Raw genomic sequence first — 15,908 nt, 5'->3', positions numbered from 1 at the left:
ATTTGCATGTGATGCATTTGTTCTGTTGTTTACAGGATGATTTGTATCTTATAGAGCGTGGCTTTAAGGGAATAGTATGGTCACATGTAGATAAAAAAGAATGTGAAAAATTAACAGAGAAAATGTTTATCAACACACTACCTATTCATATAAGTATTTATTAATCATCTACATATTCATATTGAGCTTCTACGTCTGTGTACAGGAACGTATTATTTGTAAGACGTAAGAGAAAATATATCAGCTCATTGTTAAGTTATTATGACGTTCTTTCCAATAAGTATACTAACTGTTTCCAAATTGCGTTACCCACTCCAGCCAGCAGATGGCGATGAGCGTCTTTCAGGTGATGATTCTTCCGTGACGTATAATGGACTGGACGGACGCTTCTTCAGGAACAACAACGCGGCTACTCTTTCAACCACGTCGGTAGCTTGCTAGCCAACATAAAAGTGAAAGATTGACGCTTTAGACCATCTTAATGTACATAATCTAATCTCAGTGTTTTACACAGAGTTCTTTTCACGTATTAACTAGTTCATATTTGCAAACTTGTTAAAGATTGATGCTGAGCCTAGCACTAGGCTAGTCGCTAATGCTAGCTAACTATCTAGCTAACATCCCTGACCATGAGTTCATTAAACTACTCATCCCTGCTATAGAAGAGGAGGTCTGCTGTTTGCAGAAAGAAGCTCTGGCGCTGAACATTGAAGAAGAGGATGAGGTTACAGTGAAAGAAGAGAAAGAACCTTTTAGAATGAAAAAGGAGGAAGATGAGACTGTTATAGTGAAGGAAGAAGATGCTGTTATAGTGAAAGAACATTTCAGAATGAAAAAGGAGGAAGAGGAGGCTGTTATAGTGATAGAAGAGAAAGAACCGTTTAGAGAGGAAGAGGATGCTATCTCAATAAAGGTGAAGGAGGAGGAGACAGAATATCAGATTACCACCAGTGAGTACTGTCTTCAACAGGGACACAAACTATGCCGTTGTTGAACTAATGTGCGGTTTTAAAGTGTTATTCTACTGAAGTTCTACACTTGAATATGTTGTTCAGTACTGTAGGAATTGTTAAAGGGTCGATCTGCCATTGGTTCATATATTTTAGGGACTTTTAAATTCGATGTATTGAATTCTCCATGTGGTCTACATAAAAGTTCCCCTCATCTAGTATAACAGGCTTTTAAAATTCAATATTGAAGCATAATCTCTACTTAAAATATCAAAGGGACATATTCATGCCTCTTGTAAGACCCTATGATTTTATTAGACGGTTATAAGTTTACTACTCATTTTGATGTTCTCATTAACACAGGAGAGAGACATGACTATGGTGGATCCTCTGGGAAGAAGCATCAACAACATCCTGATGCTGACGAGGAAGAGAAGAGTCTCTCCAGATCAGAACACAAGATGGTACAGCTTGGTCTGGTCTAGCATGCAGCTTGGTCTGGTCTTGCTCTCTCTGGGTCTGGTCTAGCTCTCTCTGGGTCTGGGCTGGGTTTCTGTAAAGCACTTTATGACAACAGTGACATCAGCATCCATAATGATATGTGTCTGTGTCCCATCTTTATGGTTACCAGGACAACGCTAGCCCTTCCTCCCTCCTGGAGTCCCTGTGTCGTGCCTCTCCCGGTAGCGCCTTACTGCTGGGTATGAAGAGGTTGTCTGTGCTGCTGGTGGACTGCAGGAAAACAACAGGGCTGAGTGGAACTGTGAGAGGAGGAGAAGAGAAGAAAGGATCAGATTTGAAACATCAAAGTAAGTGCTGTAATTTAGTTTGAACAAATTAAATAGATCTGGTATCTGTTACCAGGACAACCAGCAGAGTTCTGTTAGTTGACATGAAGATGGACTGGTATCTGTTACCAGGACAACCAGCAGAGTTCTGTTAGTTGACAGGAAGATGGACTGGTATCTGTTATCAGGACAACCAGCAGAGTTCTGTTAGTTGACAGGAAGATAGACTGGTGTATATGGATGTTATGAATATCATAACACTGAAAAAGGATTCTGCCAATGAAAAGAGAGAAACCAATAGACCATATAAAACCTTGATGAAAGTTAGCTTTGGAGAGAAAGTTTCAAGATGATCCAATGTAAGGTGCTTTTTTTACAAAAACTATTCCTTAAAACATTATGGATGTTACAGTCAACCCCCCTATCTTTACAAGACTGTAGAACAGGCAAACTAAACTCAAGACTTTGGTAATTAATTAACTGGTACTGAAGAAAAGCTGTGATCAGGCTGCCCACTCAAACGAAAGCTTCAAACTGTAACCAGTGCTGGCGACCTGGTTCAGGTTATCTATCAACTTACCAGGGTAGTGACAAACAGTAGAGGAATGAAATCATCAACATGGTTTGATCATATCTTTACTAATGCTGCAGAAATGGGTTTTAAAGCAGTATCCAGATCCATCAGATGTAGTGATCACAATATAGGAGCCATGTCTAGGAAAACGACCGTTCCAACGGCTGGGACTAATATTGTGTATAAGAGGTCATACAATTTTATGTAGTGATTCCTATGTTATTGATGTAAATAATATTTGTTGGTCTGTGGTGTGTAATGATGAGCAACCAGACACTGCCCTTGACACATTTCAAACTGCTTATCCCAGTTACTAATAAGCAGCACCCATTAAGAAAATGACTGTAAAAACTGTTAAATCCACGTGGATTGATGAGGAATTACAAAATGGTATGATGAAGAGGTAGGCAAAAGAGATGGCATATAGGTCTGACTGAATAACTGATTGCAAATTGAGAAATCATTTGACTAAACTGAATAAAAAGAAGAAACTACACAATGAACCAAAGATAAATGACATGAAGAATGAAACTTATTGTAACGCTCAATGAGTGAATGGGTGTGGAGTCAGGCGCAGAGAGCAGAGGATATGGGGAAAAACACGCTTTAATGTCCAACCAAACAAGGTACAAATGGTAACACCAAACATAGGCGTAAATAAACTCCATTTAAGTCTTAACTCTGGTAAAATATCTGGACAGCGAAATAAAAACAACAGACACGAACACCTCTCACAAAACAGGAGACAAGCAAACAGAAGACAAGCCCACACAAACAGAAGACAAGCCCACACAAACAGAAGACAGGCCCACACAAACAGAAGACAAGCCCACACAAACAGAAGACAAGCCCACACAAACAGAAGACAGGCCCACACAAACAGAAGACAAGCCCACACAAACAGAAGACAAGCCCACACGAACAGAAGACAAGCCCACACAAACAGAAGACAAGCCCACACGAACAGAAGACAGCTCCACACAAACAGAAGTGTGCGAAGCGAACTTACCACCCTAACAACCAAACAATGAACAGGTGAAAACAATTAGACAAAACCAAACGAAAAAGGATCGGTGGCAGCTAGTAGACCGGCGACGACGACCGCCGAGCGCCACCCGAACGGGGAGGGGAGCCACCTTCGGTAATATTCGTGACACCTATTGCAAATTGAGATATGTGACTAAACTCAATATAAAGAAGAAACTACACTATGAAACAAAGATAAATGACATGAAGAATGATAGTAAAAATCTTTGGAGCATCTTCAATGAAATTTTGCGCAAATAAATAAATAAAATCAACAATGACAAGTCACTGGTGTCTGACAACGTGGATGGAAAATTGAGGACAATAGTGGCCGATATGGCCATTCCTATTGGCCTTTTCTTTAATTGAAGCCTACTAGAAAGTGTGTGCCCTCAGGCCTAGAGGGAAGCTAAAGTCATTCCACTACCCAAGAATAGTAAAGCTCCCTTTACTGGCTTAAATAGCTGACCAATCAGACTGTTACCAACCCTTACAATTTTTGAAAAAAAAATATTTGACCTGATACAATGCTATTTTACAGTAAACAAATATAGACTTTCAGCTTATAGGGAAGTTCATTCAACTAGCACAGCACTTACAAATGACTGATTGGCTGAGAGACATTGATGATAAAAATGGCTTTACACCCCCTGCTATATTGTGGATAAAGAGTTTTTCTTTTAAAATGTAACCTTTATTTAACTAGGCAAGTCAGTTATAAACAAATTATTTTTTTCAATGATGGCCTAGGACTGCCTTGTTCAGGGGCAGAACGACAGAGTTTTTTACCTTGTCAGCTCAGGGTTTCGATCCAGCAATCTTTCGGTTACTGGCCTACCGCTCTAACCACTAGGCTACCTGCCGCCCCAGAGCTACCTGTCTAACAGAACACAGAGAGTGTTCTTTAATGGAAGCCTGTACAACAAAATCAAGTTTGAATCAGGAATTCCCCAGGGCAGCTGTTTGGCACCTACTTTTTTCAATCTTTACCAACAACATACCAATGACATTTGAGTAAAGCCAGTGAGTCTATGTATGCGTTGACTCAACACTGTACATGTCAGCTACTACATCGACTGAAATGACTGCAACACTTAACATAGAGCTGCAGTTAGTTTCAGAATGGGTGTCAAGGAATAAGTTAGTCCTAAATATTTCTGATTACCTTAAAACCTCTTGGTGTTAGGGGGCAGTCTACATTTTTTGAGAAAAAAAACGTCCCCGTTTTAAACGGGATATTTTGTCAGGAAAAGATACTAGAATATGCATATAATTGACAGCTTTGGATAGAAAACACTCTAACGTTTCCAAAACTGTAAAGATATTGTCTGTGAGTATAACAGAACTGATGTTGCAGGCGAAAGCCTGAGAAAAATCCAATCCGGAAGTGCCCCAGGTTTTGAAAGCGCTGCGTTCCAATGACTCCCTATATGGCTTTGAATGTACCATCAACGAGCTTATGCTTTCTACGTATTCCCCAAGGTGTCTACAGCATTGTGACGTAGTTTTACGCATTTCTATTGAAGAATAGCCGTATGGGGGCACATTGCGTAAGTGGTCACATGGTGGCTCCGAGAGAGATTCTCGCGTAAAGTGCAGAGGTAGCCATTACTCCAATCGGTCCTTGAGAAAAAGGAATTGTCCCGACGGATATATTATCAAATAGATATTAGAAAAACACCTTGAGGATTGATTCTAAACAACGTTTGCTATGTTTTTGTCGATATTATGGAGCTAATTTGGAATATTTTTCGGTGTTGTGACCGCAATTTCCGGGCGATTTCTCAGCCAAACATGAAGAACAAACGGAGCTATTTCGCCTACAAAAATAATATTTTGGGAAAAAATGAACTTTGGCTGTCTACCTGGGAGTCTCGTGAGTGAAAACATCCGAAGTTCATCAAAGGTAAACGATTTAATTTGATTGCTTTTCTGATTTCCGTGACAAGTTTGCCTGCTGCTAGCAAGGCATAATGCTATGCTAGGCTATGATAAACTTACACAGATGCTTGTCTAGCGTTGGCTGTAAAGCATATTTTGAAAATCTGAGATGACAGGGTGATTAACAAAAGGCTAAGCTGTGTTCCAATATATTTCACTTGTGATTTTCATGAATAGGAATATTTTTTAGGAAGATTTATGTCTGTTGCGTTATGCTAATTAGTGTCAGATGATGATAACGGCCCCGTTCACGGGCTGGGTGTCACTACAGGTTAAGTTACATGGCCTACTATGCTAATTCTGTAGCGGTATTGTTAGAGAGGGCTAAAGAAATATTTTGTTGGTGCGCAAGGCAGGTATTAACCCTAGTTATTAAAGTTAGTTATTACCTATTATAACATTATTATTTTAAAATATTATTAAAACCGAAAGGATGAGAGTAGAATAGATAGAGTAGCGCTTCCAGACACATTCTAAACATGATGGAGTATTAAAGGAGGACTGTAGCAACTAATGATGAAACATTATGGAGTCTTAAAGGAGGACTGTAGCATCTCATTTTGAAACATTATGGAGTCTTAAAGGAGGACTGTAACATCTAATAATGAAACATTATGGAGTCTTAAAGGAGGACTGTAGCATCTAATGATGAAACATTATGGAGTCTTAAAGGAGGACTGTAGTATCTAATGATGAAACATTATGGAGCCTTAAGCTTTAATTTGTGGTATTGCACTTGTGAATGCATGAAAGTTAAATATTTCTAAAAATATATATATATTTTGCACTCTGCAATTTCACCGGACTTTTTTTTCAGCTCATGAAACATCCAACACTTTACATGTTGCGTTTATATTTTAGTTTTTTGTTGTTACTATCAGTTTTAGGAACATTTACCCAAAATATGACATCAGCGATAATCAAAATGTTGAAAATCTGTGAATGTCTAAATAAGAAATTGGTCCATTTAAACAGCAATATGTCGAACCCTTTCAACAACGGGGAGATGTTACTGATGTGCTTTGTATCTTCGACGTAAAAACAAGTTTTGGACTTCCACACAAAATGACTTCTTTAGTTATTTTATGTTTAAGGAAGTGTGTAGGTCACATTCTGTATCATACAGCTATGAAAGTTATATATTTAGAACCACCTGTTCAATTGGAATCCAGCGACGTCTGTGTCTTCAGTGTCTTCAGTGTCCTAGAACTGTCTATTTTTTTGTGTTCTGACTTGTAAAACAGGATGAATAAGTAATGTAAACATAGCAGTAATTACCAGGAAGCTCTACATTTGTTTTAAAATCACACTAAGATTGTTAAAACTGGCCTCGGGTTATTGAGAGATCTGATTTAGGATTTACCCTCGTAGCAAGGTTTTTTTATCATGTGGTTTCATTTGAGTCTCTATTTAAAAATAACACTATCTTTGGCAGGAGAAAGACCAGACTCAGAGGAACCAGAGCCAGGGACGTCCAAACCAGCAAGACGACACCAGTGCTCCCAGTGTGAAAAGAGTTTTAAACAGAAAGCACAACTGAAAAAACATAAGAGAATACACACAGGGGAGAAGCCTTACCACTGTTCCCAGTGTGGAAAGGGTTTCAACCAGTCAGGGACGCTGAAACAACATGAGAGAATACACACAGGAGAGAAGCCTTACCACTGCTCCCAATGTGGAAAGTGTTTCGGCCGTTCGGGGGAGCTGAAACTACACGAGAGAATACACACAGGAGAGAAGCCTTACCATTGCTCCCAGTGTGGACAGTGTTTCAACCAGAAAGCACACCTGAAACAACATGAGAGGATACACAAAGGGGAGAAGCCTTACCACTGTTCCCAGTGTGGAAAGGGTTTCAACCAGTCAGGGACGCTGAAACAACATGAGAGAATACACACAGGAGAGAAGCCTTACCACTGCTCCCAATGTGGGAAGTGTTTCGGCCGTTCGGGGGTGCTGAAACTACACGAGAGAATACACGCAGGAGAGAAGCCTTACCACTGCTCCCATTGTGGAAAGTGTTTCGTCCGTTTGGGGGAGCTGAAACAACACGAGAGAATACACGCAGGAGAGAAGCCTTACCACTGCTCCCATTGTGGAAAGTGTTTCGTCCGTTTGGGGGAGCTGAAACAACACGAGAGAATACACACAGGAGAGAAGCCTTACCACTGCTTCCAATGTGTAAGGTCTTTCAACCAGTTGGGGGCGCTGAAACAACATGAGAGAATACACACAGGAGAGAAGCCTTACCACTGCTCCCAATGTGGGAAGTGTTTCAACCATTCGGGGATGCTGAAACAACATGAGAGAATACACACAGGAGAGAAGCCTTACCACTGCTCCCAGTGTGGAAAGTGTTTCAACCGGAGAGGAAACCTGAAACAACATGAGAGAATACACACAGGAGAGAAGCCTTAACACTGCTCCCAGGGTGCAAACCATTTGCCCATCACAGTGCTCCCTTTGTCTTTTATTGTTGACTGACAATGTGTTTACCTGTCTTTACCATATGCAATTAAATGGTACAGGGTCTACTCAAACATATATTTGTTTGTTTTTATTAGAAAACATGAAGTGAATATGGAGTCTGTCAGTTTGAATATAAAGAAGATCAGGTTCCTTCTTTTAAACTGTCCTTTTTTTAAACTCTTTGTGTGTTTATCTGGGTGTGTCATTCCTCCAGCACTACAGATAATCAAGTGATATTTGGATGTGATGCATTAGTTCCATTGTTGACATTTGCATTGTTGGCCCACTGATGATTTAATGAAATGAAAATGTTCAGACTCTGTAATGGAAAATGTTAATTGTTTGTGTGTCCACATAACTGAGTATGTGACTAACCTTGTGAAACTGTCCTATTATATAAGCTCCTGTTCTTGGGAGTATCATCCTGTGTTGCAAACCAATTTGCACCTGTGTCCTTGTATGAATAAAGTCCCGCCCAGGAAAGGGAAACTATAAAGATATTTGCTCATCACCCAATGCTTCACGAATTCAGACTGTCTACACTGTGCTGTGTAACTCTGTTATTCTCTCTGAGCTCAGAAATAAAGAATCTTGGTTTGACTTGGACTCCAGCAGATCCTTATTTTATAATATCCACCACAACTCTCCCAAGGATTGCTGTTTATCATTGTCTCAAAGAAGAGTTCCTTGTTCCACTTTCCTGGGGGAATTTACAGGCCTCCCACTGATTGAATAAACATTGTATCCACAGGTAACATTTTGTGTTTCACCCAACCAGCAACCGATATCCAATGACTGGTAACATTTTGTGTTTCACCCAACCAGCAACCGAATTCCAATGACTGGTAACATTTTGTGTTTCACCCAACTTGCAACCTAAATCCAATGACAGGTGACATTTTGTGTAGATTTCATGTTAAATTCACGTTCAGGCATATCCTGTTTCCATCAGCCCGGTCATTACTTTTGAAATGGTTGGATCAATATCCACCTTCATGATGTGGATGAAGCCTGATTTGGAATGTCTGAGTAGTTCTATATGATGTCATAATACACCCCTCTGATAATCAAGTGATATTTGGAATGTCTGACTAGTTCTATCTGATGTCATAATACACCCCTTTGATAGTGATACATTTGCTACATTGTTTCCATGTCAGTTGGTTTCCCACTCTGATGATTTATATCTGACAGAGGGGCTTTAAATGAATAGTATGGTGACATCTTAGTGTGTCTTGAAGTAAATAGGATTATTAATCATAAACTCCTATAGCAACAATACACTGCAGCTTTGACATCAAGAAGAGAATGGGCTGATGGGTGGTGGTGCTACTCTATAGGTAAGGCTGTTCAATATGAATGTTCAATACACACAATAGGTTGATCAGTAGCCAGTTAGCTAGCTGTACAGTCCTATATGAATTTTCAATACACACAATACGTTGACTGGGGAGGTGATGTACCACAGTCAAAGTCCTGCAATAAGAGCTAAGAGACTAATATTTGTGTGAACTATACATAGTTGTGTTCTGTGGTTGTCACTGAGTTGGCTGATATCCCATTTTATGGGGTCACTCCACAGTTAAGGCTGTACAGTGCCTATACAAAGTCTACACTTTGCTCCTTTTATATTTCTTTTGATCCCGATAAACTCCCCAGTCCCTGCCAGTGACAAGCATACCCATAACATGATGCTGCCACCACAATACTTATTGTGTGGTTAATGTGTGGTCTATCTCCAGGTCATCAGACTGTTAAATAGTCACCTCTAGCCGCCTGCCCTGAACTTAGTCACTGTTACTAGCCGTCTACCACCCAGTACTCCACCCTGTATTCTAGCCAAGGCTCATCCTATATAACTACTACTGTACACACCTTTTATATTCATATACGGTCCATAATGTCTAGACACACCTTCATATACATTGTAAACCAACTGAATATATTTATATTCCAGACTCTGACATTCCTCGTTCTACCATTTCTATATTTGTAAATCCTTAAAAGAAATTGTAGGGAAAATCAGTAGGTCACACAAATGACTATTTCTAAACAAAGATAATAGACAAGTAGAATGGGGAGGTTTCTTAAACTATCTTTACTTACTCGGTGAAGAGACTCCAGGGACGGTGATGAAGGCTGTAGGAATGAAGATCAGACAGTGAAGAGACTCCAGGGACAATGATGAAGGCTGTAGGAATGAAGATCAGACAGTGAAGAGACTCCAGGGGCGGTGATGAAGATTAGACAGCAATACTGGTCCTGTGGTCAGGTGGGGGAGTGGTCGATCCAGACAATGATTGTGAGGAAGCATGCGGGGAACAGGCTCCTTTCTACTACCATTCTGGGGTCTGGATACATGTCAACAAAGACTACAACTGCTTCAAACAATGGGAGAGGCTACCATTGACCACCACACTTTCTTTCATAACCAGGAAGCCCATGTTGAGTCAGCAGTGTTCCCACTATGGAAGAGGGAGCATTCAGCATTCATCCAGTCTCTCAGAAAACCATGTTGAGCCATCAGTGTTCTCAACATGGAAGAGGGAGCAGGAAGCCGTCATCCAGGGACAAGGACAAAGGTGCAGCACTGGTGTTGGTAGCTGATGACAGAAGTGACAGCCTGGACACACAGCAAAGTTTGACGCGATCAGATTGATTCACAGTCAGTGTTGTTTAGCAGAGAATCAACCAGAGAATCAACCAGATTGATTCACAGTCAGTGTTGTTGAGCAGAGAATCAACCAGATTGTTGAAGTTATTCAGGTGAATAATACATTTGATTTGTTTAATTCTGTTTTATTCAATTAGAATAATTTACTCTGAATGAGAACAATCACATCTGTGAGCTTTATGCCGTCATCCAGTCTCTCACGCGATCAGTGTTGTTGAGCAGAGAATCAACCAGAGAATCAACCAGATTGATTCACAGTCAGTGTTGTTAAGCAGAGAATCAACCAGATTGATTCACAGTCAGTGTTGTTGAGCAAAGAATCAACCAGAGAATCAACCAGATTGATTCACTGTCAGTGTTGTTGAGCAAAGAATCAACCAGGTTGATTCACAGTCAGTGTTGTTGAGCAAAGAATCAACCAGAGAATCAACCAGATTGATTCACTGTCAGTGTTGTTGAGCAAAGAATCAACCAGATTGATTCACAGTCAGTGTTGTTGAGCAGAGAATCAACCAGAGAATCAACCAGATTGATTCACAGTCAGTGTTGTTGAGCAGAGAATCAACCAGAGAATCAACCAGATTGATTCACAGTCAGTGTTGTTGAGCAAAGAATCAACCAGATTGATTCACAGTCAGTGTTGTTGAGCAAAGAATCAACCAGAGAATCAACCAGATTGATTCACTGTCAGTGTTGTTGAGCAAAGAATCAACCAGATTGATTCACAGTCAGTGTTGTTGAGCAAAGAATCAACCAGAGAATCAACCAGATTGATTCACTGTCAGTGTTGTTGAGCAAAGAATCAACCAGATTGATTCACAGTCAGTGTTGTTGAGCAAAGAATCAACCAGAGAATCAACCAGATTGATTCACTGTCAGTGTTGTTGAGCAAAGAATCAACCAGATTGATTCACAGTCAATGTTGTTGAGCAGAGAATCAACCAGAGAATCAACCAGATTGATTCACAGTCAGTGTTGTTGAGCAGAGAATCAACCAGAGAATCAACCAGATTGATTCACAGTCAGTGTTGTTGAGCAGAGAATCAACCAGAGAATCAACCAGATTGATTCACAGTCAGTGTTGTTGAGCAGAGAATCAACCAGAGAATCAACCAGGTTGTTGAAGTTATTCAGGTGCATAATACATTTGATTTGTTTAATTCTGTTTTATTCAATTAGAATAATTTACTCTGAATGAGAACAATCACATCTGTGAGCTTTATGCATTATAACATCGATTGATGACGTTGACAGATTTGTAGTAAAACCAGGGTTGGAGTCAAATCCATTTAATTTCCAGTCAATTCAGAAAGTAAACCAAATTCCACATTTTCCTAATTGAAAACCATAGAAGGGAATTGGAATTTTCAGATTACTTCCTGAATTTACTGGAATATTCTAAAATTGATTAAATTGGGAGGTTTTCCTCATGAATCTGCACAACAACACCCTAAAATGACGAAGCAAAAACAGGATTAGAAATGTTTGCATATGCATTTTAAAATTAAAACTGAAATATCACATTTAAATAAGTATTCAGAACCTTAACTCAGTGCTTTGTTGAAGCACCTTTGGCAGTGATTATAGCCTCAAGCCACCTTGGGTATGACACTACAATCTTGGCACACCTGTATTTGTGGAGTTTCTCCCATTCTTCTCTGCAGATCCTCTCAAGATCTGTCAGGTTGGATGGAGAGCGTCGCTGTGCAGCTATTTTCAGGATTTCTTCAGAGTTGTTCAGTCGGGTTCAAATCCGGGCTCTGGCTGGGCCACACAAGAACAATCAGACTTGTCCCAAAGCCACTTCTATGTTGTCTTCGCTGTGTGCTTAGGGTCGTTGTCCTGTTGGAAGGTGAACCTTTGCCCCAGTCTGAGGTCCTGAGTGCTCTTGAGCAGATTTTCATCAATTATCTCTCTGTACTTTGCTCCGTTCATCTTTCCCTCGATCCTGACTAGTCTCCCAGTCCCTGCCGTTGAAACACATCCCCACACCATGATGCTGCCACCACCACACTTCACCGTAGGGATGGTGCCAGGTTTCCTCCAGACCTGACGCTTGGCATTCAGGCCAAAGAGTTTAATCTTGGTTTCATCAGATCAGAGACTCACGTCTGTAGCCATCAATTGCTTTGAAAGGCTGGTCATGGCTCACACCCCACCATTATCCAAGAAACCCTGGACCCACTCTAATTTGCATACCGCCCCAACAGATCCACAAATGATGCAATCTCTATTGCACTCAACACTGCCCTTTCACATCTGGACAAAAGGAATACCTATGTACAGTCGTGGCCAAACTTTTTGAGAATGATACAAATATTAACTTTCACAAAGTCTGCTGCCTCCGTTTGTATGACGGCAATTTGAAGATACTCCAGAATCTTATGAAGAGAGATCAGATGAATTGCAATTAATTGCAAAGTCCCTCTTTGCCATTCAAATGAACTGAATCCCCCAAAAACTTTTCCACTGCATTTCAGCCCTGCCACAAAAGGACCAGCTGACATCATGTCAGTGATTCTCTCGTTAACACAGGTGTGAGTGTTGACGAGGACAAAGCTGGAGATCACTCTGTCATGCTGATTGAGTTCGAATTTAGTATTTTGTATTTTATTTTTTACCTTTATTTAACTAGTTAAGAACAAATTCTTCCAGAATAACAGACTGGAAGCTTCAAAGGGAGGGTGGTGCTTGGAATCATTGTTCTTCCTCTGTCAACGATGGTTACCTGCAAGGAAACACGTGCCGTCATCATTGCTTTGCAGGCAAGGATATTGCGGCCAGTAAGATTTGACCTAAATCAACCATTTATCGGATCATCAAGAACTTCAAGGAGAGCGGTTCAATTGTTGTGAAGAATGCTTCAGGGTGCCCAAGAAAGTCCAGCAAGCTCCAGGACCGGCTCCTAAAGTTGATTCAGCTGCGGGATCGGGGCACTATCAGTACAGAGCTTGCTCAGGAATGGCAGCAGGCAGGTGTGAGGGCAGCAGGCAAGTGTGAGTGCATCTGCACGCACAGTGAGGCGAAGACTTTTGGAGGAAGGCCTGTTGTCAAGAAGGGCAGCAAAGAAGCCACTTCTCTCCAGGAAAAATATCAGGGACAGACTGATATTTTGCAAAAGGTACAGGGATTGGACTGCTGAGGACTGGGGTAAAGTCATTTTCTCTCATGAATCCCGTTTCCGATTGTTTGGGGCATCCGGAAAAAAGCTTGTCCGGAGAAGACAAGGTGAGCGCTACCATCAGTCCTGTGTCATGCCAACAGTAAAGCATCCTGAGACCATTCAAGTGTGGGGTTGCTTCTCAGCCAAGGGAGTGGGCCACTCACAATTTTTACTCAGAACACAGCCATGAATAAAGAATGGTACCAACACATCCTCCGAGAGCAACTTCTCTCAACTATCCAGGAACAGTTTGGTGATGAACAATGGCTTTTCCAGCATGATGGAGCACCTTGCCATAAGGCAAAAGTGATATCTAAGTAGCTCGGGGAACAAAACATCGATATTTTGGGTCCATCGTCAGGAATCTCCCCAGACCGTAATTGAGCATTGGTGTTCAATCCTCAAGAGGCGGGTGGACAAACGAAAACCCACAAATTCTGACAAACTCCAAGCATTGATTATGCAAGAATGGGCTGCCATCAGTCAGGATGTGGCCCATAAGTTAATTGACAGCATGCCAGGGTGGATTGCAGAGGTCTTGAAAAAGAAGGGTCAACACTGCAAATATTGACTCTTTGCATCAACTTCATGTAATTGTCAATCAAAAAAATAACTTAACTATTTTTTTACTTAACAAGTATTTTTCTTAACTGCATTGTTGGTGAAGGGCTTGTAAGTAAGCATTTCACTAAGGTCTACACCGGTTGTATTCGGCACGTGAATAATAATATTTAATTTGATTTTTATACTTTTCTAATAAAACACTTTTCAACCCATATGATCTATTACATAATAAAAGTCGTAATACAAATATCATGTCATAGTGAATTCATGACATGTGAACGAACAAGCCTTTTCATACTTTATAATATGGCTATACAGTGGGGAGAACAAGTATTTGACACACTGCCAATTTTGCAGGTTTTCCTACTTACAAAGCATGTAGAGGTCTGTAATTTTTATCATAGATACACTTCAACCGCGAGAGACAGAATCTAAAACAAAAATCCAGAAAATCACATTTAATGATTTTTAAGTAATTCGTTAGCATTTTATTGAGACCCAGAGTTACTTCTGCTGCAGAGGATACGTTCATTAGAGTTACCAGCCTCAGAAATTGCTGCCCAAATAAATGTTTCACAGAGTTGAACTAACAGACACATCTCAATATCAACTGTTCAGAGGAGACTGTGTTAATCAGGCCTTCATGGTCGAATTGCTGCAAAGAAACCACTACTCAAGGACAGCAAAAAGAAGAAGAGACTTGCTTGGGCCAAGAAACACGAGCAAACCTTCACATTGACCCTGTACTGGTACCTCCTATATATAGCCTCCACATTGACTCTGTACTGGTACCCCCTGTATATAGCCTTCACATTGACTCTGTACTGGTACCTCCTGTATACAGCCTCCACATTGACTCTCTGCCGGTACCTCCTGTATATAGCCTCCACATTGACACTCTACTGGTACCTCCTGTATATAGCCTCCACTATGACTCTCTGCCGGTACCTCCTGTATATAGCCTCCACATTGACACTCTACTGGTACCCCCTGTATATAGCCTCCACATTGACTCTGTACTGGTACGCCCTGTATATAGCCTCCACATTGACTCTGTACTGGTACCCCCTGTATATAGCCTCCACATTGACTCTGTACTGGTACGCCCTGTATATAGCCTCCACATTGACTCTGTACCGGTACTTCCTGTATATAACCTCCACATTGACTCTGTACTGGTACCCCCTGTATATAACCTCCACATTGACTCTGTACTGGTACCTCCTGTATATAGCCTCCACATTGACTCTGTACTGGTACCCCCTGTATACAGCCTCCACATTGACTCTGTAAACACGGTATAGTTTTTTATTGTGTAACTTTTTTTCTTACCTCTTATTTTTCTTAACTACATTGTTGGTTAAGGGCTTGTCAGTAAGAATTTCACGGTAATGTCTACACCTGTTGTAGCTTTGTAGCGTAGCTTTAAGGGAATAGTATGGTCACATCTAGATAAAAAATTAACAGAGTAAATGTGTATAAACACACTTCCTATTCATGGAAGTATTTATTCATCATCTACATATTCATATTACGCTTCTATGTCTGTGTACAGGAAAGTATTAGTTGTAAGACGTAAGAGAAAATATATCAGCTTATTGTTAAATAATTATGACGTTCTTTCCAATACAAAAAGTGTTGTAACTATTGTTTCCAAACTGCGTTACCCACTCCAGCCAGCAGATGGCGATGAGCGTCTTTCAGGTGATGCTTCTTGTGTGACGTATAATGGACTGGACGGGACGCTTCTTCAGGAACA

The 15,908-nt window shown here is 40.6% G+C and overlaps 1 protein-coding gene across 1 annotated transcript in view; it reads left to right on the top strand.

The window, feature by feature from the left end:
- The first annotated feature begins 1,077 nt into the window (after positions 1–1,077).
- Positions 1,078–15,908, top strand: part of LOC116373857 (zinc finger protein 721-like) — a 44,841-nt gene continuing 30,010 nt past the window's right edge. Inside the window, exons 1-4 of the mRNA XM_031822150.1 lie at positions 1,078–1,414; positions 1,582–1,759; positions 6,715–7,690; positions 15,423–15,447. Coding sequence (XP_031678010.1) covers positions 1,256–1,414; positions 1,582–1,759; positions 6,715–7,690; positions 15,423–15,447 — 1,338 coding nt within the window. The 5' untranslated portion in view covers positions 1,078–1,255. The remainder of the gene's footprint in view (positions 1,415–1,581; positions 1,760–6,714; positions 7,691–15,422; positions 15,448–15,908) is intronic.

This window comes from Oncorhynchus kisutch, unplaced genomic scaffold (assembly GCF_002021735.2).
Source record: "Oncorhynchus kisutch isolate 150728-3 unplaced genomic scaffold, Okis_V2 scaffold4077, whole genome shotgun sequence".
Taxonomy (NCBI): Eukaryota; Metazoa; Chordata; class Actinopteri; order Salmoniformes; family Salmonidae; genus Oncorhynchus; species Oncorhynchus kisutch.
The sequence above is the reverse complement of the archived record's forward strand: the minus strand, read 5'-3'. Positions and strand labels throughout refer to the sequence as shown.